We start from the raw sequence: 24755 nt of genomic DNA, 5'->3' as shown, positions 1-24755 counted from the left end.
GTCAAGTCTCGCTGTATTTTTGCAGTATTTTTTTTTTATTCTCTTTAGCTAAGGCACAATTATTTAGACTAAACCCCAACTCAGATAAGGAATGTTATTTTGTTATATATTCCCTTTGCTGATCTGCATGAGAAATGCTATGAGAGCATTAACTCCATCTCCTGCCATTTATCTGTTTTCTAGTTTTCTCAGTTTAAATCGGGTGTGGGTAGCCTTAGAAGGAATAAAAACCAAATACCCTCAGCAAAAACCTCAGGATTTTATATGTCTAGCTAATGAGTACCCGAGCTAGTTACAGGAGCTAAGTGTGAGAGGGCAGTCTGAAAAATAAACTTTGAAATACAAATACACCATTTTAAAACAACACAAAGTATCTCAAAAATTAAGGGAGAGAAGCTGGCAAATTATGCCTAATGATTTGAAAGTTAGTGCGGGAGGTGGTTTGAAGAAGGCAAACGGACAAACCAGCAACGATCTAAAATTCTAGGATTTGCAACTCACAAGTTGCATATTTACAAAATGACAGTATTAGCTGGACTGGATCTGTCTGCCACCTGTAGATGCTGTACCTCATTTTTAAAGGTGTAACCCCCAACTTCCCACAAACTTCAGTTAGGATTTGTTGGCACTCAGCTCTTCCGATAATCGCACCCAACATACACAAAACTTAAAGAGATGTGAGAATTAAACAGAGAGAAACATGAAATGAAACATACTGACCTACAGAGCTTTCTTCAGAACTTGATTTATGAAGGGAAAGCCTAGAACACAAAAGAGAAATGGACTAATTATTGCGGAGTTCTCACATCTCCTGGGAGCTATCTGGTTACAGTAAATTGTGTTTTCAAGCGAATGCATCAGCAAATGTTTTCCCTTCTTTTTCTTCTAAATGTAGCTATTTACAAACAGCTTCTGAGCTCTGATCACAGTAGTTTGACCACGTTAACTCAGTTCCTCTCTGAAAACCCTGAAGCAAGTTTATTTTGACCAAGACAGACAAATAAGCATTTAAAAACCCCAAAGTTACATCTAAGGGATCATAAGTTACATCTAAGGGGTAAGTATGATTCACATATTTTTCTTCTTCTATATAATGAAGTAGAATTCTGACTAATTTAGAAGCTGTATTTCTGTGATGCTGTATTCATTTAGTCTACGGCTATGTTGTTTAACTGACAGTATAACTCTTTGCACTTCTATAGTGCCTTTCATTTTATGAGTACAAAATGCTTTATAAACTACAGTAAAAGCTGTTTCATTTGGCATGTTCAGGGAATAGGGGGTGCCGATTAACTAAGAGGGAGGGAATTCGGGTGTGGGAGGGGGTGCAGGCTCCGGACAGGGGAGGGGGCTTGGGGGGCACTCACCTCAGGCAGCTCCACGCAAGCGGCGACCTGTCCCAGCTGCTCCTAGGTGGAGGAACAACCATGGAGGCTCTGCACACTGACCCCGCCGACCCCGAGCACTGGCTCTGCAGCAACCATTGGCCAGGAACCACAGCCAATGGGAGCTGCGGGGGCAGCACCTGGGCGGAGGCAATGCACAGAGCTGCCTGCCTCAGCCCAGGAGCAGCCAGGACACTTCGCTGCTTGCATGGAGCCGCCTGAGGTGAGTCTCCCCCGGTTCTGGCACCCCAAGCCTCCTCCCACATCCCAACCCCCGTTCCAGAGCCCCATCCTGCACCCAAACTCCCTCCCAGAGCCCGCACTCCCTACCCCTCGTGGATGTTCCTCTGCCTAGGAGCGGTAGGGACATGTCACCGCTTTCGGGGAGCCATGCAGAGCCAGGTAGGGAGCCTGTTGGCCCTGCGCCAACCGGACTATACACCAGACTTTCTATGAAGATTAGAAATGCTGGTTTAGAGAGCTTTCCGGTTGGTACAGAGCTGAACAACACAGCTTTTACTGTACTCATTAATTAAACCCTCACCATATCATTGTGAGAAAGGGAACTATCATTTCCCTGACTTTATAGATGGCAAACCAATGCATGGAAAAGCTAAGTGCCTTGCCTCAGATTACCCAGGATGTCTGCGGGAGAGTTGACCATCAGTCATTTTCCTGACTCCCATCATGTGCTTTACTACTTCTTCCTCACTCAAAATCCAGCTAAAAGGACTTATTTTTAGCCCATATTCTGTAAGAATATCAGCCAAAGTGATAAGGAACACTCATTTGCTCAGTTTTTAAGTCCATGAATAATAGTTACTGAACTTTGCAAAGTTCTTTGAAATCTTCAGATGAAAATCTCTATCTAGGACTCTGAAGCAAAGCCCATTTAGGTCAATGAAAATATTTCTGTTGGCTTCACACACTCAGTGCAGGCCATTATTAGCGTGATTATGTGTGCATAGTGCTCTATTACATATTACTATACAATAATGCCTGATAATACAATGCCTGTGTTGTACCTATGCAAATAAAAACATGCATATTTCAATCTACAAAAAAAACCACCCACAATAAAACACCACCACCACCCCAGTTCAAGTCTTGTATACAGAACATGCCATTCTCCACTTACAGTAGAACCTCAGAATTACAAACACCTTGGGAATGGAGGTTGTTCGTAACTCTGAACAAAATGTTACGGTTGTTCTTTCAAAAGTTTACAACTGAACATTGACTTAATACCGCTTTGAAACTTCACAATGAAGAAGAAAAATGCAGCTTTTAACCATCTTAATTTATATGAAACAAGCACAGACACAGTTTCCTTACCTTAAAAAGAACAGGAGTACTTGTGGCACCTTAGAGACTAACAAATTTATTAAAGCATAAGCTTTCGTGAGCTTGTCTTACCTTGTCTTTTTTTTTAAACTCCCCCCTCCCTTTTTTAAAGCAGTTTACATTTAACATGGTACTGCACTGTATTTGTGTGTGTGAGAGTCTGCTGCTGCTTGATTCCATACTTTCCAAATGAGGTCTGTGGTTGACTGGCCAGTTCGTAACTCTAGTGTTTGCAACTCCGAGGTTCTTCTGTATTTCATGAACCTTTTAGTCTGAATTCCCCATGCTCTTCTGCATTTTCTTGGGTTCCCAGCAGAGGGCACCACAGAGTTTTTGATCAATTCAGAAAACCTCAGAAGGGAAAACTTTTTTGTTTCATACGGATTCACAATGTAAACAATCCAAGCAATTACAGGCCAGCACTTTGTAAGCATGAAGATCATGCTCATCAATTTGAAAAGACATCATTAAAGGGAAAATGAGACAGCATGAAGTTTAGTTTTGATTCAGTAATTCATCTGGGCAAAGAGAAGCTGGCACAGCAGAGCTGTGAAATGCCATCTCCTTTCTACTTCAGTCTGATTAGAAATGTAATCCGGCACAAACGGCAAACCAGCTGATGCAACCACATTCCAGATTTGGACTGCACCAGGTGGAAGGGGGCATTTGTTGATATCCTTGCTGATGAAGTTTACTCTTGGATGGGATAACTTCTAGGGAGAAAAATTAATAACCTAGGTGGTTCACAGCCCTTGCAGTCAAATATTTGGCTCTCAGGAAAGAGCTTGAACAACAGGCAGAGGAGAAAAGTTCTCAGTCCCTTTAGACTTTGAATGAAATACTAGCCTCACTGAAGTCAGTGACAAAAACTCCCATTGACTTCAATTTCTAATGGATTTCTAATGTAATGATGGCACTGGCATTTCCTAAACGGCATCACTCACTCATTCCTTGATCCCAAACATAAAGCACATGGACCTGTCTATGAGCGCAACATCAGAACTTGGCTTTCAGCTTCTATGATGAAAGAACTAACCCTGTTACCTTTTTGCCTTTGCATGGACTTCAGCATCCAGCAAATGCTTTTTTAGTGAATTCAGCGCTCGTGGAAGGTGCCAAACTGACATCCCTGGAAAACGAATCCTATTTATCATCAGAACAGGAACAACGTAGGCCAAGCCGTGAAAGCTTGTCCACTCTGCTCCACCATGGCAGCTCTGCCTTGAGCCAGAGAGACCATTTCTTGTGGTGAGAGGGTTGTTCAGCCTTCAAATCCATATTAATCCTCTTCTTCACTGCCAAAGCTGCCAACCGGGATACAAGTACATACCAGGTGGTGGTGGTATTGTGGGCATCTGTTCACTAGGGACTGGCCTGAGGCCACCAACTCATTTCATATTGACTACCAACAACCTGCAGCAGCAGCAGTCTTTTGATGTTCCTGGGCTAGATATAGTGATGGAAGGGAGATTCCACAGCAAGCAGGCCAACATCTAATTTGTAACTCTGACAAGAGAGAGAGAGAGAGAAAGAAAGAAAGAAACCGAGCAAAGTCCTAGGACACAAATTCCTGGCACCAGACAAAATGAAGAGATAGTACTTAGGTAGAAGGGCAAACATGTCCAATCGTCATTTGATGCATTCTCTAATTGCAAAGTCTTCCATCTCTGGGCGGACCTTGAAAATACTAATAGCTTGTCTTACAAGAGGGAAAAGCTGACAAAATCAAGTATAGACAATAAGACAAGGCACTTGCCTGTAATTTCTCCCAGACAACTGATTTTTTTTTATTTTTAACCAAGGATATAAAAACATCAATTGTTTCTACTTCTTACATGTATGGTGAAAGATTCCATAGGCCCTCAGAGTCGATTTTTGTTTGATTTGCCGATTACACTTCCTTACTGTGTTAAATCTGCAGCTCCTCTGTGAACATGCGCTGAAAGTGATTTGTGTTCTTCCATTCATAGACTGATAACTTGTACTGAAAGTTAATGATGCAGTGACACTTGGCAGAAGTTTCAGCACTGCATGTCTGAAAGGCAGCCAAATGCCATTACTTAACTGGGGAGACCTTCAGTTTTGTTGTGCTCTGATGTACAACTTCATTACTAGGCATCCATATGAAATGTATTCTGTCCCAGCATATAGCTGAGAAATCTATGGATCTAGCTTCATACAAGAAGGATATATCGCCAAGTATATTCCACAAAGAGGAGAGACAAGGTGGGTGAGGTAATATCTTTTATTGGACCAGCTTCTGTTGGAGAGAGAGACACAAGCTTTTGAGCTTATACAGAGCTCTTCCTATAGAAGTATTTTCCAATCCTATGTAGGATAGAAGTTTAGAAATGTCCAGAACTTTATCTGTGAATCTCATAATTTCAAAACCATTCCTAGGTCTATTTTTAGGACTTTGTGGGCCTGAGATGTGGAAACAAGAAATAAAAAATTGCCTCAGAATAGGTTAAAAATGAAGGCTACTCTTTGGATCCAAAAAACATGTTTGCTACATACCTATTTTACAGAAATGATATGCTCCAATGGAGTTGTGTCTTGGGTACATAGAGCTTTAGACACACCATGGCAACGCCAGCTATACCAAAGGTACCACCAGGACTTATCTTGTCATTAAAGTACAGCAGATGGTAATGCTATTTCTATACCTACCTGTTTGCACATTCCATACACTCCTTTTTAAGCCCTAGAGCAGTGGTGGGCAACCTGCGGCCCACTCGCAGCCCATCGGGGTAATCTGCTGGCGGGCTGCCAGACAGTTTGTTTACATTTGCATGGCCACCAGCAGCTCCCAGTGGCCGCGGTTTGCCGTTCCCAGCCTATGGGAGCTGCGGGAAGCGGCACCCAGCACGTCCCTCTGGCCTGCGCTGCTTCCTGCAGCTCCCATTGGCTGGGAATGGCGAACTGCGGCCACTGGGAGCTGCAGGTGGCCATGCAAATGTAAAACTGTCTGGCGGCCTGCCAGCGGATTACCCTGACAGGCCATTGCCCACTACTGCCCTAGAGGTTGTGCCGCCAAGACACCCCCCTAAGGCCAGAGATCACTGCACAAGTACGCAACACAGGCTAGTTGAACAAAGTATCCACTTAGAAAATGGGCTTTTGGCTACAGCTCTATTGAACTAGGTAGGCTAAAATTTTTCCTATTAACTGTGAGCTGATTTTCTTCTTAGACAGGAAAGCACCAGGGCTTATCTTGCATACACAGTGGCTGGTTTTACAAGACACACAGTCCATATGTGCCATAAGTTGTGAAATAGCCCCGAGTTGGACCATTACAGAATTGGAAAGGGAAACAAATGACACCATGTGCTGCTTTTATGAATGTGCTGTTGGCTTTCAAAAGCCCATCATTCTCAAAACAAACCATAACAGAGGAGCAGAGAATGAAGTGATTCTGACTGGCTTTTATTTTAGCTTAAACTTTATAAATGCAGGTATGCTTTAAAACATGGCCTCATCTTATTTATAGGACATAAAATCCACAGGTGTCCAATGCAGTCCAAAAAATGAAACCAACACCATTATGATCTTCAATAAAATGATAGTGGCCCTCTTAACACTTGTCAATAACTATTTACAACCCTTTTGGGGTGGATGGTTCAGGATGCGATTTTGGATCTAAAAATACTATTCACATTTGGGTGGCTGAATAAACCAACACAAAAGCCTCTGCATGCTCCTTTGGAAGGCCACTTGGTTATCTGTATGCATTATATAGGGTCACATAATCAGTATGAAAACCGACATCTTTATAACTGTTACTGACTGAATACGAGATAGTTTATCTAACGGGGCTGGCATAGAGCAGGAAAATGGGCCTTTAGTTTCTTATCAAATTTGTATGGACCTGAAGGGAAAGCAAGGCTGCAAGGTTCTGACCTTCCTGGCATCACTGTAAAGAGATGGAAAGCAGAGGTTCCATTCAATTATTTTCTCATTACGTTTCCATAGCAATGGCTCTTTAAGCAGGTCAAAACTTTCTCAGTGGAAACAAACAGTGAGCTGTTATTTTTGTTGCCTCCCCCCCCCACCTCAGCCAACATGGAACCAGCCATGTTGGTTCTACTAGTACTGTCTGAACATGGCCATCAGCAGGGGATGCAATGTTTAGCAAGTGGCAAGAGCATGCACAGAGGGATCCATGCAAAGAGGCAGATAATCATCAGCTCTAAAATACTTCCACAGCAGTGAGCTAGGCCCAGTCTAACAAATGTAACGTTTCTCTATATACAAAACATGTTAGTCATGGCTGTGACAAGTTTAGGGCTCTTTTGAAAAATATCCTTTTACAAAATTACTAGGATTGAAATCTTCCTCCAGCTGCTCAGACACACACTGGTAGCACTTGTCACGTGTCACAGGCTGCGTTTGGCTGGCCTTTCACTCCAATTGTGAGTGTTATTGTGGGAGTTTCCTGCTCTGTTTCTCTTTGGGAGGCTATTTGCAGGCAACACAAATAGTTTGGCTTCTACTGAATCTGGCCTCAAACAAGTTAATATGGGGTCGTACACACATTCACCAACTCCTTTTGATTCTTGCAAGCACTGCATATAAAGAAATGTTATCTTAACTACTCCATAAATTTAGGAGATAAAACTACTCCCCCCACCCCCCAACTCCATATTTTCCTTGCAATTTCTAACCTACACAGTGGGAATTTATTCCGTCCTTAATTAAGTGCAGCTATGGTGTCCTGGGTTTGTTTGGGTTTTTTATTGTTCTCCGTTTTTGTCCTCTTCCTGCTTCTCATCCCCATCAGTGTAGCTCTTCTGTTTCATCACAGATGAGCTCTCAGTCATCTGCCACAGTTAATCTGGGCACTGTGACAAGCTGCCAGAATTGAGTCTGATCAAATTTAAGCCAGCACAATGGGAATGTGACCTAGAGTGCTGATTTAATGACCCTTTTGCTTTTGGGGCTTGGCCTGGAGTCTGGACGCTACAGTGGAAGAGGACTAGGAGGGTTGGTGCTCAATATTACTGCCAACGATCACTGGATTAGAGTACCACAGGGTCCAGAGTTTGGGTCTTGTGTGTTATTTTGTATAAAGAAAGCAAGTTTTAAAAGAAATGCTAAGGAAATGCTATGGAACAAGACAGCACTGAACTCCAAGTAATCTCTCAGCACTGCACTGATCTGGAGGTTTAATACCCAAGATAAATTTGAGTTTATACCACATATTGGCAGTGGGGCTGAAAACTCTGCATACCCAGGAAGCAAATCTTCAGCCTGTAAGAATGGATTAAACTAACAAACAGTGTCCCCCAAAGGGAAGACAGAGCCTGCAGATGGCTGCTTTGGTCATTGCTGCTCTGGTTTCTTTGATAACAATTTCACTGCATGCCTTGAGAATCAAGTAGCTTTCACAAAAAACAATCCCAACATTCACAACACCATAAACCTCCTCCCACTGGCCAGAGAGCTGGCCAAAGTGCAAGGACTCCAAATGCGAGAGGTTCAGTTTAAGAGGCACGTACTAGACATGCACACAGCACAACAGAGTTTTACATTTGTGAACAGCTGAAGCAGAGTTAAGGACACAGCTGCTGAACGAACAGGGACTCCTATAAACTGGAATGCCAGGCCCCTCAGAAATGTTACATCATGCAGCATGCACATGATACAAGCATTCCTGAATACTCTGCTGGACAGATCAACCTCTACCTGACTCCTACAACCTGAACTGTGATGTAGGTCTAGAGGCTCAACTGGCAGAGAACATTTTAAATGCATTTTGCTATAACCTGACAGATATGGGAGCACGAATCACAACATTAACATGATATATCTTTATTTTCTTGGTTAGAAGTTGTGCTGTACTGATGAATAATATCACTCACGAAGCACTGAGTGATTTGTTGCATGATGGGACACTTCAGGACATCCACTGTGACACAAAGATTTAGAACACAATGAGAATGCCAAAGAGCTGAGAGTTTCACTCACAGTTATTGACCCCCATTTTTACCCATCAGTAGTTTTTCCTCCTTCCCCGCCCCTCTAACTGGAAGAATAACTTACACACAGGGGACTGTGCCTTGTCCTGCCTGTACATGGTGCTCTTGCACTTGGCATCTAGCTCCTAACCTTTCCTGAAGGCTCTCGGATACACCACATTTAAAATGCGTAACAAGGCCAGTGCAGGGAATAGTGACAGCAAACAGATCTATTCCCCAAGGGGCAAAACAAATAACTTCCCTTTGCAACATCCCTGGATCTGCTAAAAACAGGATGAGAGACAGGATGCAGAAGCATGAGTTCAAGGGGAGTAGGGTTGGCCTGGATTTCCTGTCAAATATACAGAGCTCATTAGTCCATCATGCAGAGTCTTGACTGCTCAAATATGGGGACTGGGAGCTAATCAGAATGTTGGTTTCCATTGTTTAAAACACCATGTTTACAATGAGGCGAACAACCTCTCCTTCCCCCGTCCCACCTCATTCCCCTGGCTTGAGTAAACTTCCTTGGGGAGTTGTCATCTTAGAGAAATAATAGCATTATTACTACATACGATGCACCCGTGGCTTGACACATTACGGGCACCGAGGCAACAATAGCCACCAAGAACGTGTTTCCTGTGTATTTGGTCTTACATTGGTCATACTTTTAGTCAAAACCAAAATTCAGTTGTGTCTGCATAGCCAGGATTGCTGTTCAAAATGAAAAATATCTGTGTTGTATACAGAGGCATGCCACTATGCTGGAGGCAAGATCAGACTTCACAATATTACTCTAACATTCAATCTGACAATAATGCTGCAAGTTGAAGGGTGTATGTGTGGAAATTAAACCTGACAGGAGAAAAATGCGCCTATTAATGGAAGAAAAAGCACAAACTTTTCAGAAGTATCATTTTCCATTGAGTTATTTGCAGAGTATTACAACCCTACAAAAACCACAGAACTGATTCAATTTATAGAAGCAACTTCTCTGAAAAACTCAACTGGTCATGAAGTTTAGAACTAGACTTGAACAAATGTGACTCTGCTTCCTATTTTGTAATTTACCATATTTCAGGCAGTTTTTAAACATATTGGGTATTACTAGCTATACAAGCAACATAACCACACAAACCTCAGACATCTCTCTGCTTTGTTTGGTGCTATAAGGATTTTTCTGATTATGTTTTCCCTGCAGTATCCACCCCCTACCTCCCAGGTTTCCTTGTTACCAATTTAGTCAATTTAATGGAATGAGCATTTTTAGTGCCATGACAAAACACATTTTACTACTCTCTCTCTCGAGCTAGAACAGTATGGACAGCAGTAACAGAAGCTTATACTTCCCCACTCCCTTTCTGGGGGGACCATCACTAGAGGTGAGAAGGTAATTCAGTCTCCAGGCCCACAGAGACCTCTTGTCTCTCTACTGAATAGGAAGTTTCTATTAGTTTCATGCCGATCACTAGGGTGGATTTCGTGACTGGCAGTCCCTTGTCCAATAGAAGCTAGACTGAGATTACCAACTTACTTCTACACAGGAACGAAAACAAGTTATTTTTGAAAACTGTAGCAAACATCATGAGAGAGACCCTTCCCCTGCAATTGTCTGATAGTTAGGTCATTGAATAAGGCAGAGCAGGATCTTGAACCTTAGTCCCCCACATCCCACGCAGGTGCCCTAAACACTAGATGAGAGTCAGACTCTCTTTTCTCCCTTTCCCTCTCCTCTGTTGGAACTGTTCCACTCTGTGTAAATAAAAATGTACTGGGTCAGAGAGAGTGAGAGACTCACTATATAGTTCGGTGGCTAGGGTAAATATTTGAAAGAAACAGATTCAAGTTTCTGTTCTGAATCAAGCCTGAACTAGGTCTCCCACATCCCAGGTGAGTGCCCTAAACACCAAGCCGTTGGGTCTCTGACCAGAAATTCCATCCTGGACCTGAGAAACCTTTAATTGAAACTGATACATTTCCACAAAAAAATTAAGTTTCAACAAATCAGCATTTTCTGATTAAAAACGTTTCACTGAAAAATTCCTGACTGGCTGCAGTTTGCGTTGCTGTGTAGATGAGCCATCAGAAGTGGTACAGCAGGGTATGTCTACACTGCAGTTAAAAACCTGTGGCTGTCCTGGGACAGCTGACTTGGATTTGTGGGGCTCAGGCTATGGAGCTGTTTAATTACAGTATTATGTTTGGGCTTGGGTTGGGGGCTGGGCTCTAGGATCCTGCGAGGATCCCAGAGCTTGGGCTCCAGGCCAAACTCAAACTGCCCTTTAGCCCAAGTTCTGCCGCCCCCAGTCAGCAGGCACAGGCCAGCCATGGGTCTAACTGCAGTGTAGACATACTCTCATGAACCGCCTGCATTCTCCAGAGTACTGTGTCTTATCAGGCAGGACAAAAGAAAGCACGTAACTCAGATACATGAGGCCTAAATAGAAAATTATAAAGAAGAATCTAATTCAGTTTCTTAGCAGTAAGAAAAAAAATCATTTGATGGACTAAATAGCTGGTAGAGGGTCATTTTCTTGCCAATGAATTGTACAGTCTTCTTTCTACCTGCACGTAACAGTGCTGAACTGATAAGACAATGCCACTCAGCTAGGAGTATGAAACTTGCATTGATCAATCAAGTTATCATCTTAACAACACAGGCTTAAATCACTTCTACCTTGACTATTTTCACCGGTGTTTTTAGTCTGGCATCAAATGATCATGACCCCTTTTACTCCTGGGGGAATTCTGCACCACTGTGCATGCTCAGAATTCATGTCCCACTGACAATTTTTTTTTCTCTGCAGAAGATACATTCTGCTGGAGAGGTGCTGCAGTTACACCTTTCGCCTACCAGGGGCTGCCGTGGTGCCAGAACAGAGATCAGCCCTACCTGCAGATGTGGAAGAGAAGAGGCTGTGTTTCTCACGGCGCCCTGCCCATGTGGCCAGGTCAGGAGACATGGGATATGGGGGGCGGGGGATGGACAGCGTGGGGCTCATGGGGCTGCTGGAGGGTCACAGAATAGGGTTCAGATGGGCTAGTGGGAGGACAGATTGGGGTGGGGCTACGTGGGAGTGGAGTGCAAGAACACATGGGATCAGGGAGTTGCTTAGTGGGGGTGCAGGGCCACATTGTAACAGGGAAGTGCAAGACCACATGGGAACAGGGAAGGGGAGTGCAGGGACACTTGGGGACAGGGGTATGTGCCAGACAGAATAAAAGAGGGTAAGAGTTAGCAAGGGTCTGCATGGGGGAGATTCCCCAACTCCCTAACAATCCCTGCCCCTCCCTCCAAAAAAAAACAAAAAACAAAAAAAAACAACCAACCCTGTTCCATACTTCTCTCATCCACACCCAACAACCCTCCAAGTTCACACCCCGGCTCCTTCCCAGCAATTACTTGACTCTCCCTCAGCTCCTCCATTACCCACAACTCCCACAAGCCTTTGCGCTGCTTCTGAGGGGTGTGGGAAATACATTTCTGTACTGTAGTTTAAATGAATTATTACTCAAAGTTCTGTATTAATATGCCTAGTAAGGAATCCATTTGTCGAAAAACATTTCCTGAATTGTTTTGTTATCTGTATTGTTACAGACTTACTGGCTGACAAGTATTTTAAATAAATTACCAAAATAATTGAAACTGTCATGATTATATTGTGTTATTTTGGCAAATTTTTTGGTGCAGAATTCCCTTAGGAGTATTCTTTGCAATTTTCAATCTCTCACATCAAACAGAAGGACCACATTCTTCAAGTTAAATGTTTTATGACTCTGCAAATTCCCTGATGCAAAACTTCCTCTGTGACAATCCTACACATATTTGGATGGATTAAATCAGTTCTGTGCTTCAGTTCACACACACACACACACACACACTCTCTCTCTCAACACTTGTGATTTCATTCATGAAATACTTTAGTTTACAAAGAATTCCTCTGCATTTTCCATTTAAATTGAGAAGTGAAGTTATTATTCTTTCAGTTAAAACACGTAACAAGCACTTTTCAGAATAAACCACTCCAAATATATTTATGTATGTATTGCTTTCTTTTTATTCAAGGCATCTGTAGTTTAGCAGCTATACTGCAAGGGAGTACATCCCAGTGGTTAGAACATAAGACATCAGAAGATCTGGGTTCTATTCTCAGTCCTGCCAATGGCCTGCTAGGTGACCTTGGGCAAGTCACTCCACCCCTCTGTGCTGCCATTTCCCCATCTAGAATATGGGGATAATACCACCTCCTCTGTAAAGTGTTTGAGATCTATGGCTGGACTAAGTAATTATTATGATAGGAAATCTTAGCTTGTCCCCCAGGCCGCACTTATTCAAAGTTTCATAAATGTGGCATTTTGGTTTAACTGCAATAGAATAAAATGGAAGATAGGCAGGGAGATATCCTCTTTGAGGATACTGAGGCCTTCTCTACACAAAGGAGATTTTCCAATACTAGATAGCACCAGTGTTTGCCCAACTGGAAGCCCTACTGCACACGGGCCATTGGCTGTCATCACTTTAAATAATGTGTCACCGAAGTCTGTTCTGAGCACGACTAATGGAAACAGCACATAAAATGGTGACAACAGCTGGTATCCTATCTCAACAAGGGCTCCCAACATGGCTCATGCTGATGCAGCTGAACCAGTATGAGCAATGGTGGCAATTTTTTTAAAAAATGTCCCTAATGGAGACAAAGCCATAGTGTCCAATTCTGGCATACAAGTATCTCACTGGAATTCAAATGTGTGGCTGAAGTGTCCTATTAAAGCACCACACATTTGAAACTGGGCTCCCTGTGCATTTTCTTAACTAGCCAAGTTGGGATCTCACTAAGAAGTTGGAAGTCCCTGAAAATACAAGGCTAGATGTTTTCACGCACTACTGCACATTACCCATAGCAGTCGGAATTCCAGTTCTTGGGATAAAACCAGGGAGGCACAGAAAACAAACAGATACAGATACATTGCAGCAGGACCGGGGGGGGGGGGGGGGGGGGGAGAGGGAGTAGCGGGGAAAGAGACAGCAAACAGAAACCCACACAGCTCATACAAAGAGGTTTTTATTAAAGACTGCTAAAATTCAAGTTGCTTTTAAATACCCCACTTGCTTGGCACCTTCTTCAAAAGTACGGTATCAAAACCATGGGCTCACAAGAAGGGGAAAGTGGTTTCAGTGTTTAACTCCTATTTCTGTTTTTGGAACTTTTACGTTGTCACAAAAAAAAAAAAGATATTTTTAAAAAAAAGGTAGACTTTAGTTTGCAGGGAAATCGATGATACTTCTCACAACAGTCCACCAACTTTATTTACGTTGCATGCATGCACACATATGCACACAGATACCAAGAGAAAAACAGAAAAAGAAGAGGTGTCAGTTTTGTTTTCAATGGGGCATTCATTTGGAATTATGTGAAATTAAATCAGTTTAACATGGATTGGCTGATTCATGTAAAAAAGTGTCACTTAACACCCTCCTGCTCCCCAACAGCCCAAACTTACTTTCTTTCAGTCTCTGGTGTTGACACAGTACTACTGAGGCCAAGCGATTCCTGTAAGGGAAGATATATTGCTATGAGTGCTGACAGAACAACAAGCTTTACCCAACTGGTGCAAAATATCAAATTAAAAAAATCCAAAACAAAAACAGATGATTAAAGTCATTGTGCTTACTTCAATCTGGGATCGCAGCTGTAGCGATGTGGGGCTGGCATCGGGTTTCTCCTAAAACAGAACAGATGTCGGGTTAATGCAACACCCAAACGAGGCAGCATTCTCCAGAAAAACAAATATGGAGCGAGATGAGAAAAGAAAAATGAGACAAGAACAGAACATTGAAAAATCCCACGACTTTTCAAATAGGAAGCATTAAGCCTTCCAGTGGAATCGCTCTCTGAAGAAGCGCTGAAATACTCAAGTAGAAGCCAATTATATACTTATTACAGATAAATGTAGCACAATGTAAGGCTTATACATAGATATGGGTTAAAATAATAATAAAGAAAACACACGTGAGCAGTCTTCAAGGGATAATCAACATTTGCCACATACTCCTACATGTGGACTGCCAACCTCCTGAGCTTTCTTTCCTCTTTCAGAGCCACCTGTCCCTTGTGATAATGTATGTTTACTTGCAGTATATCATTCAGCCACTAGACTTCTTCATATATGGTACAGACAGAATGTGATCCTTGGTAAACAGGGGAGACAAAGCTGGAACTCAAGCTGCATGGAAGTCTGTTTGTGTTGACAGATTGCTGTAGTTTTCTTTAATAAATGCCTCCTGTTTAACATAGCCTGTGCTGCAACTTATTGTGACATCCCCCACTTCTTCCCATCCTGAACTGAAACACATGGGATTAAGTATGGGCTATAAAGGGGTTATGTTCTCAGCAGATCCCTAAAATGAAATTAATTTGCTGCAACCATTGAAGAAAATTATTTGTGGCACAATACTGATTTTGAGTTTCAAGATTTTTTTTTAAAACCAATTACAATGGCATATATTGGATAAATAATAGAAAAAAAGGGTCTCTGATTATTTTTCAACCAAAATTCCTTAGTGCCCTAACAAACATTAATTAAAACTCTCAGTCCTCTTGGGAGGTAGATACCTATTATCAACAGCATTGCACATTGGGGAAATGAGGCACAAAGTTAAGTGGTTTGCCCACTGACACACTGAGAAGGAGCTAGGACCAGACTCCAGGAGTCCTGATTCCCAGTTCACTGCACTAATCACTATGCCCATTAACTATGTTAGCAATTAGAGAGTTTCTGAAAAAAAGTGATCTTTAGAAATCTAACTTTTAAGTGAAGATACTTGAAATTATCAATTTTTTTACGACAAATCAAGGATGTATGCTAAGGTCAGACGGATGCCTTTTTTGTTTTTGTTTTTAAAAAGCACCTTTCAATTATTGTCTCCAACTATCTAGTATACTGAAGAAAATTCTCCTCCAAGTGATACTGTATTTAGCAGTCAAAATGGAAACCTCCCGCCGAAAACTCTGCACTACTGGTGCCGTTATACAGGACATATCATTTTTAAGTTTGGTAAAAAAAACGATTCAGGATATGTGAGAGTATTTTGAGATTACATATAAAACAAATTCCCCCAAATTCACTGAAAACAAGAATTCAAGGGGAAAATTTCTAGCTATTTCTCAGCAAACAAGCTTAACCAAAAGTCATGTAGACTTAAACAAGCTAAGTTCTTCATCTGGAAACACAGGTTAACAATGAGCATTCTGTAGCCTGACATGTTTCTATCCCCAGCATGGTGAACAAGAGTCCTTCCACTGACTTCGGTGGATTAGGCCCATATTGTCCAATTTAAGATTTTATATCAATAATTTAAAGTGTACCTGTTGCTAACAGCGGGCTTAATCCTGCTCCCACTGAAGTCAAGGGTTAAACTCCAGGTGGCACTGGAGAAAAGTTTGCAGTTCTGCGTCACTGGAGGTAAATTTAACTGTTGGCACCTCATTCATCTGAATGCAAAACAGTGGGGGAAAACACTTTGCATAGCAGGACTATGAATCTTTGACCCAATTCTGGTCCTATTGAAGCCAGTGAGAGTTCTGCCATTGATTTCAAATAGTTGTTATTGTACTCCAGGAAATCACTAAAGTCTAACAACATACACTCAAAGAAATCAAAGAGTGAAAAGACCTAGCAGGTCAATTTGTTCATCCCTGAGTAAAGCAGGGTTGTCTTTTTATGGTATATTATCCAATGCAACAGTTAATCTAGTTTTAACTCTCTTTCCTATCTCAAAATAAAACTAGTTTCTATGTCCTTGGCCTAAAGATAAAGACAGGAAATGTATCTACAGAAGAAAGTAATAAGAAAATGAGATTCAATTTAAAAAAAGGATTAGTGTTAATTGACCTGAACTACTTTAGGGTTAGTGCTTCCAGAAAATCCGCAAAATCCAGAACAAAACTCACTGCCACTCTAATAGAACTCATTCAAATGGAGACCAGCTTCTACTGTTGGGGACTGTAGTATAACAGATTGGGCCCAACCACACCATGGCACAACGACATAACAGTATTATGTTAGATTATAGTCATAATCTACACAGGGTGTAACAAGATATAGTAACTTTGTTATGACGTGGTTTGGTCTGTTCTGTGCTGGTTGCCTTGGCTTTGTTGTTTTAATATTGTAGACAGGGTGTAAGCGTCAGCGTATAAAGGGGGCCAGACTCCAGTGGAAATGTCTTTCCAGCGACTTTAATAGGAATTGTTGGGGGCTCAGGATACTCTGCAAATGTAACCGGTCAAGAAGCCAAAACTAATTGTTCAGAATCAAAAGGTACTGGTAAAAATCATTTCTCCGTACCACTACCAAGTGACTCTGATTTTCTCATGAAAGTAGAGGTATAGTAGTCCCTGTTCCCCTATTACTTCTATCAAAAGAGAAGTCAAACAAGCTTTCCAGCCAGCAAGGCAGCAGGAACATTACTGCACGTCTTTCTCCTTCACTCTCCCATTGACCTGAAGGCCAGGAAGGAAGGAAGGAAGCAGCAGTAAACCTACTTGCAACACAGCTCATTCAAGCCAGTTTTTCCTCCTCCACCCACTGTCACAAAGACAACACAGAACATTTCACCAGTATGGGCGTCTTAAAGCTGCATAAAGCCAGTCAAAGGAATCCACTGTGTGCCTGAAGTTCATTTGTACCCCCGCCCCTCGGCAATAAATATTTGGTTTTTCATCATTTACCTGCTGTCTGAAGAAGCGTAATGCCAACAAACCCCAGTCACTGGTGGGCGGGATCGAACTGGGGACCTCTGGAGCTTAGCGCATGAGCCTCCACAGCATGAGCTAAACTCAATTAACTCTCTAAGTGGTCTCGGTGCCACTAGATGGGACAGAACACCACACCCAGAAGGCATGTGGGTTACAGAAGCATCTGCTGCAAATCCTTTTTAACAGATATACTTAAAAAAAATAATTTAGGTGGCCATATCCCTTTTTTCCTGACACACTCAGAGATCCTTTTACTTGCCCAAGTTTACTGTACATTGTAAATGGAGGGTGGAAAGGTTTATTGTATTTTTTTTTAAATCTCCTGGGGAAATAGCCAGCTGCATCCTGTGTTTCAAAATCTTGACTCTCTTCTCCCTCTTCTCTCATTTATGCCATTAGCCTCCTCTGCCACCCTGGCTTCTAAAGCTGCACTTGCCCCTGGCAGCTTCAGACAAAGCTGCACTTTAGCTGCACTTGCCCCTGGCAGCTTTATTTATCAAAGACAAATAACTTAAGACATTCCTCTATCATCATTATTCAAGAGTCTTCAGTCCTAATTAGAATTAAATGGTATTTTTGCTGTGCGGACAAACAATCAAGGATGTTGGGTAGAAGAAGGGTTTATAAGTTAAACCAGCCATAAATAGTTTTATTTATTTACGCTCTGGTCTGGCTACTGGAGAGTAGACCGTGTGCCTATATGAACCCAACTGCAGGATCACAGTCTTATTTTGCAAAGTGGGATGAATTCTGGAATGGTGCTTTTAGTTTCAAAAAACACACTGATGACATTTTGCTAAATATTTTACAATATTAGTTTATTAAAAGTCAATTCTTTGTAGCTCTCAAACCTGAAACAAACCTTTAAACATTCTACAAAGCTTTGTGGATGAATTTCTAAAAAGTTCTGAATTATGGGCTTTATACAGATTCATAGGGTGAGATTCACACCAGGTTAAAGTGCTAGAGTAGTGTAAAGATGCCTTAAAAATCCCAGTTCCAACTGAGAGTGGATTTTCACAATGTAGGCACTGCAGAAAGTATTCATAAAGCTGCCTTCCAAAGACCTCTTCACTAGTTCTGGCACAGGAGACATGCTGAGGTGTGGAGGGTATTGGGGGCAGAGTTGGATCACTATGGAGATTTCAGGCAGTGCAGCCCTGAGAAACTGCTGTTCCAGTCCCCAGAGCAGCCCAGGATCAGGAGGGGAACAAAATGGCTTAACACTAGGGGAGCAGGGGCTTTATGAATTTGGCTTCAGAACATACATAGAATTTAAGGGACCATTTATGAAAATCTACCCCTGCATAACACAGACCACAGAATATCACCCAGTAATTCTTGCATCAAGATCATTACTTATGGTTGAACTTTTAGAAAGAATTCAGTCTCCCACCTGAAAGGCCTCTCCCACAGCACTGAAGTCAGGGGATGCTTTGCTATCGACTTCAACAGCTGCAGAATCAGGCCCCAAAAGCACTGGCGAAAGTGAGGTTCCGGAGGGACACACGCTATCCAGGCAACCCACAAAGAGCTCTGTCAGCATGCCTCAGTCATGTCCTGCATTACCTACTTTTTCACAGTCCGTTTATTGACAAACAATGCATTACACGGCAGGAAGTAACCAATATTGAATGATGATGAAAAGAGTCTTGCAGGGTAGGAACTGACATGACACAACACAACAACTGCAATTCTTTTTACATGATTTCTACTATAACAGAGACAATGATTTGTAAACATACCAAGTGAGACTTGTGGCTCACACTTCAAGGTTTCAGCTGTTCACCCTGGCTCAGGATGTGAAGTGGCCAGGTGCTCTAGGGGTTTTCACATCTTTCTCATTAACCACAATGCCATTGATGGACACAGGACATCAGACCCAACGGTCCATCGATCCTGTTACCGCAAATCCTACGTCTCTAGCTAAAGTCCGACAAACATGATGTCTCTGATGTTTATCTGTTACTTATTACTCAAAGACACATTTGGTAAGTGATTTATTAGCTGGATAACCCAATTAACAACCACCATATTTCTGAACAACATGACTTTTCACTTAAGGTGCTATCCATCTGAGAATCTCAAAGAGCTTTACAATCATTAATCAACTGAGTCTCAAAAACACATGTGAGGTAGGAAAGTATGATCTGCATTTATATAGATGTGAAACTGAGGCCTAGAGAGGGTTAGGCCAAAGGTGGACTTTTCAAAGGCACTCCGTATTGGCCTAACTACTCCCACTGAAGTTGTAGTAAAACTCCTGACTTCAAGTTAAGTAGACAGAGTAAGTATTTTTTGGAAATCCAACCCCACATTTTCAAACACAGCTACTGATACTGGGTGCCCAACTGCTGAAAACCTGCATCTCTCGTTGACTTCAGTTGGAGTTGAGAATGCTCAGTATATCTGAAAAGAAGGCCCAAGGTATTTGAAATCGGACCCCAAAAACTGAGGTGACCAAATTTTGAAAATCTGTATCTAAAAGACTTGCTCGTTATTTATGGCAGAGTTGGGAATAGAAACCAGATCTGCCTATACAGGTACTTGTATGGCCCCCATTACCATAGGTCTTGAGTGTCTCAGAGCCTTCAATGTATTTATCACTACAACACTTCTGTAAGACAAGGAAGTACTGTTATCCCATTTTGCAGATAGGAAACTAAGCCACAGAGACAAAATCTCTTGCCCAAATTCACACAATGGGTCTGTGATGGGGCAAGGAACTGAACCCAGCTCTCCAAAGTCCCAGACTCACATCAGACCATCCTTCTCCTGACACTGACTCCTCTGTTTTAACCACCATATCACCTTTCCTCGCGCTGTGTTATTTGTGGGTCTTTTTTTCTGGATTATTCTCTTCACTTCTCACATTTTTAGCATAGCAAGAAGGCTAATAGTATGTTGCTGAATGCTAATAACCACCTATCTCGCCACTATTAGATGTGACAATATTACGGTGCTATCAGGTTTCAGAATGTGTGTGCTACCAGGGCATCCAGAATCAATACAAGACATATCCCCCAGTTTACTTGCATAACCTACCCAGTTGAAGGCCTCCTTTCAGCAGAGGAGGCCGCTGCGCACAGCTAGTTTAACATGTATAGTGATTCTGTAAGGTAAACAAATGGGAACTAGGATGAAACCAACACATTTTTTTCACTTGACAATAAACAGCGCTCAAACCCAGATACCATAAAATAAGGCTTGCACCTTCACACATACCCTGCTGTGTGGATGGATATGGCTATAAAGGTCTAATTCTCTTTGAAAGCGTCTCATGGCAGAAATGTAACATTTCATTGCAACGTTGCTCTTAAGAACTGCTCGGTGGTGAACTATTTCTGTTCTAACTGAACCGATCCATACAAGGACAAGTGAAATGAACGCATGTAAACAGCTTTCTATACACCATTTCCACTCCCTCAGAACTTACAATGGAGCTGACGTTTATGGAAAGCTTTTCACTTGCGGTTTAATTATTTTGCCTTTCAAGGTGTTATTGGTAGCTCTGGGGGCAAAGCCTCAGCTGGTGTAAATCAGCATAGCTGTACTGACTTCAATTGACTTCTGTAGGACTTTATCAGTGTTCCTTTAGAACTCAACATCTCAGGAAAGTAGCAGTTAAAAGTGCTCTGGGTTTTGCCCATTATTCATTAAGGGGAATACAAAAAACAGGAAAAATATACCTATATTTCTGCCAAAGAGTGCATTGTTAGCCAGCTGTATCACAATTAGAAACACTGCTCCAGATCAGAGAGACGGGGTTTAAATCAACCTGGGACTTTCCTTCCTGTGGTGGGTTCTGTTCTGTATGTTATGTGGAGGGAAAAACTCTGTCTTTATTATTTTGATAAAAAAAACATAAGGAAAAAAGTTATTCATAGAAACATCCCTGCGAAGAACGATAGCCTGTGGCTCCAGTCCAGAAGCTCCTCTGCATATAAAGAGGCTCCCTGGAAGTACTCTGGGAATCACTGAAGAGGCAGTGGTCTCAAAGGGCTTCTACACTTAGATTACAGGCCCACAATTCAGACCATTAGTGTACGTAAAGTTCATATATTTTTGATCACCATATCCTCGAACCCTGGGGATAGAAGAGCTTGTGTCCCTTCTGAGCCTTGTATACACTGCAGCTCCCGCAAGTGGAATTGCACTAACTGGGAATTACAGGTCCAAAAACGCTAATGTAGACAAGGCCTAAGAGCTATAGGTAGCAAACAGAGAATCCTAGGCGTGGTTAAGATCACTGAGATGCGAAGCAGCTATTGTTCAGAGGGAAACCTGTGGAGTTGCTGGGGAAGTTTAGAGACATGACAAATAGGAGATAGGACTAAAAATGCTGATGTTGCCAATTTCATGATTTGAGATTATAAATAATAATTCCATTGACAACCCTCCCCCAAATGGCTAGCAATAAGGCAGATAGGAAGGGAAACTATACATTAGAAAATCCAAAACATTCTCTTCACAAGGGACTTCACCTTGCTTAGTCTGAATACACGCTGCAATTTCTAGCCTCTCTTCTCAATGATGATAGAAAGCCATATTCAAAAGATCGTGAGGAACTCATAACATCCAAGTCCTCCAGTGGGGTAATTTAGTCTGACACCAATTATTCGGTCTAGATTCCTTTGCCACAAGTCATGTCCCAACCTGCACAGAAGCTCCAGAGAAGATTATGACAAACAAAACATTTTTGCAGTGACAGCACAGGAACACACAGGTGTTTAATGAGAACTGCCAACCAGTTGCTAGCCATGGGTCACTGATCAAAAATAAATAAATAAAGGAAGAAGGATTCCAGTGGCTACCACCTCAGAAAGCGTTTATTTGGAGGAATTAACCAGCTCACTGAGTTTCCAATGGTTCAGATTAGCAAAGGATCCATTTTGAGTTTCAAATTGTGTCCCAAGGTCCATCATTTTAGCCATTACACTAGAACAGTGGAGACTTTCTGCTCCATTACTCTTGCATGTTACTGTCAAGACTGACACATAGCAAATTATGACATTCTGTAGCAACAATAAAATTCAGGAGCGAGGAAATGAGGTGTGGGGGAGGAATGGTTAAAAAAAACAGGATTTCAAACAAGTGAATACTTTTTCTTTTCAGGAAACTACAGTCCAAATATTCTCCTAATGGCTCACGCATCAACACAGAGAAGTGAACACTTAGCTATGCTACTAACCAAGTGTGGTTTTACAAGAAGGCAGAAACAAAACATGCAATTATAGTAGCTCTCAAGTGCTTACTTATGTATTAAAACAATTTCTGTCTCAGCCCAGCGTAAACCCTTGCTAAATACTAGAATCTACAAATATAACGTTTCAGATAAAAAGAAAGTTAAAACATTTTTCTATTTCCAAACAATTACGGCATCATTTTCTCTAATGTGTTTTCCATTTATTTAGATTTCTTTTAGTTTATTAATACCCACCAACACTTTTTAAATGACAAAAACATTAGCAACCACAAGATTGGTGAAATTCCATAATAGTGCATGATGCTTTACTGGGATTGAAAAAGACATAGGTTCCTGTCCTGCCACCACTTAAGCCCATGTGTAACAAATAGGGCTTTAACTCAGAAAAGCATCGAACTTGAAAATAGACAAAAAGTTTTCAGGGAAAGGAGGGATCAGGGTGTAAAAAAAAAAAAACCCCACGATTCATGTTCTACAATGCAAAAATCAAATAAATTCTGGTCCATGTTATGGGGTCATTAAGGCTGGGCCAAAGGGAGAAGGTGACTACTCTGCTAAGGAAAGGCAATGATGGAAAATAAGGTGCAAGAAATGGATTTTTGAGGATGGACTTAAAGAAGGGGGAAGGAGGGATAGCTCAGTGGTTTGAGCATTGGCTTGCTAAACCCAGGGTTGTAAATTCAATCCTTGAGGGGTTCACTTAGGGATCTGGGCCAAAACAAACAAACAAAAAAAACCTGGGGATTGGTCCTGCTTTGAGCAGGGGGTTGGACTAGATGACCTCCTGAGGTCCCTTCCAACCCTGATATTCTATGATTCTAAGGTAGGGAGAATGTTTAAGGCACAGGAGGAACATTCTGTTTCAGTGGTAGGAAACTATGTTAAAAAAAGATCTAAAAGCAAGAACAGGAGGGAGCAAGGTGAGAAATGTGAGCAGAGAGCTGGACATGACGAGGAGAACAATGAGACATAGGCAGGGCAGAGTTGTGTGTGGTACTGTAACAGCAAGGAGGAGTTTGTTCTTTATTCTGAAACCTATCCTGGAGAAGCTACTTCAAGTCTCTGTGCTCAGTCAATGCATGTCCTCTTAGCAGAGACTGCAACCAGTCGTGCTAACTAGAGGTGGTGTTTGGTGTAATGTGGACAGCAGCCGACCTGGCGCTAGTCTGAGTACACCATTATACAGTAGGCCGTCCAGAAGCTGGAAATCAATTGTTAACTTGCATCCCCAAAGAACTAAGAACTCAACATGTCAGTCTAAACTTCAAATCCCTCCTAAGATTCCACTTTACCTATAAAGGCAACAATTTAGAGTAATTAGGAAGGAGAAAGGTATCTCCTCGTCACTGGATTTTTACCTGGGAAATACTAATAGTTTTATTGGTGTTTGTTCATTCTTAATGTTAATTACCCATAATAATTTTTAAAATTTCTTTCAAACTTCCTTTTCAAGTAGATAATTTTAAAACAAGATTTTTTTGCTATTTGCACAGCAAAAAACAGCAAAAATACCAATGCCACCAGACAGTATTATAGATGAGTTAGGTCCCCAGATTTCATTTTTAAAACAAATTAAATATTCACCTTACAGAACATAAAAAAAATCTTAAGGAACTATACAAATTTGTAAAGAATAATGAAATTATTTTATTTTCAAAAACTGGGAAAGACAGACAGAAAATGAATACTAGGCCAAGTCCAATGCTAAATGTTACCCTTAAGCAAACTTCCAAAGCTGTACTATAAATCTTCCCAAACAAGGTTATAATGGCAACACGGGTAGACCCAGCTTCACTGTAACTTATATTCATATCAATGATGCGTTTATGATCTTACACTCTAACTTCTATCCCTCCTCTGCATTAACTTATAGATGACTGCTCTGTAAAGGGCTCAAATGAATTTGTTAACTAAATGTAATCTGTAACGCCCATTTAACAAACATGCTGAAATCATAGGCATTTAAAAGCAGCTGTTAAACATTGTAAGGCTAATGGATTATTCAAAAAAGAAAAGGAGTACTTGTGGCACCTTAGCGACTAACAAATTTATTTGAGCATGAGCTTTCGTGAGCCGATGAAATGAGCTGTAGCTTACGAAAGCT

General features: G+C 41.6%; 1 protein-coding gene across 4 annotated transcripts in view; it reads right to left on the bottom strand.

Moving 5' to 3' along the window:
• SASH1 (SAM and SH3 domain containing 1) overlaps positions 1-24755 on the bottom strand; it is an 890912-nt gene that overhangs the window by 81619 nt on the left and 784538 nt on the right. For all 4 annotated transcript variants that reach the window (XM_048844286.2, XM_048844290.2, XM_048844289.2 and 1 more), the window contains exons 3-5: positions 14360-14410; positions 14189-14238; positions 721-761 (exon numbers count right to left, since the gene is read on the bottom strand). In XM_048844286.2, the coding sequence (XP_048700243.1) occupies positions 721-761; positions 14189-14238; positions 14360-14410 (142 nt within the window). The remainder of the gene's footprint in view (positions 1-720; positions 762-14188; positions 14239-14359; positions 14411-24755) is intronic.

This window comes from Caretta caretta, chromosome 3 (assembly GCF_965140235.1).
Source record: "Caretta caretta isolate rCarCar2 chromosome 3, rCarCar1.hap1, whole genome shotgun sequence".
NCBI lineage: Eukaryota > Metazoa > Chordata > Testudines > Cheloniidae > Caretta > Caretta caretta.
Note: the sequence above shows the minus strand (reverse complement) of the source record. Positions and strands in the feature narration are given on the sequence as shown.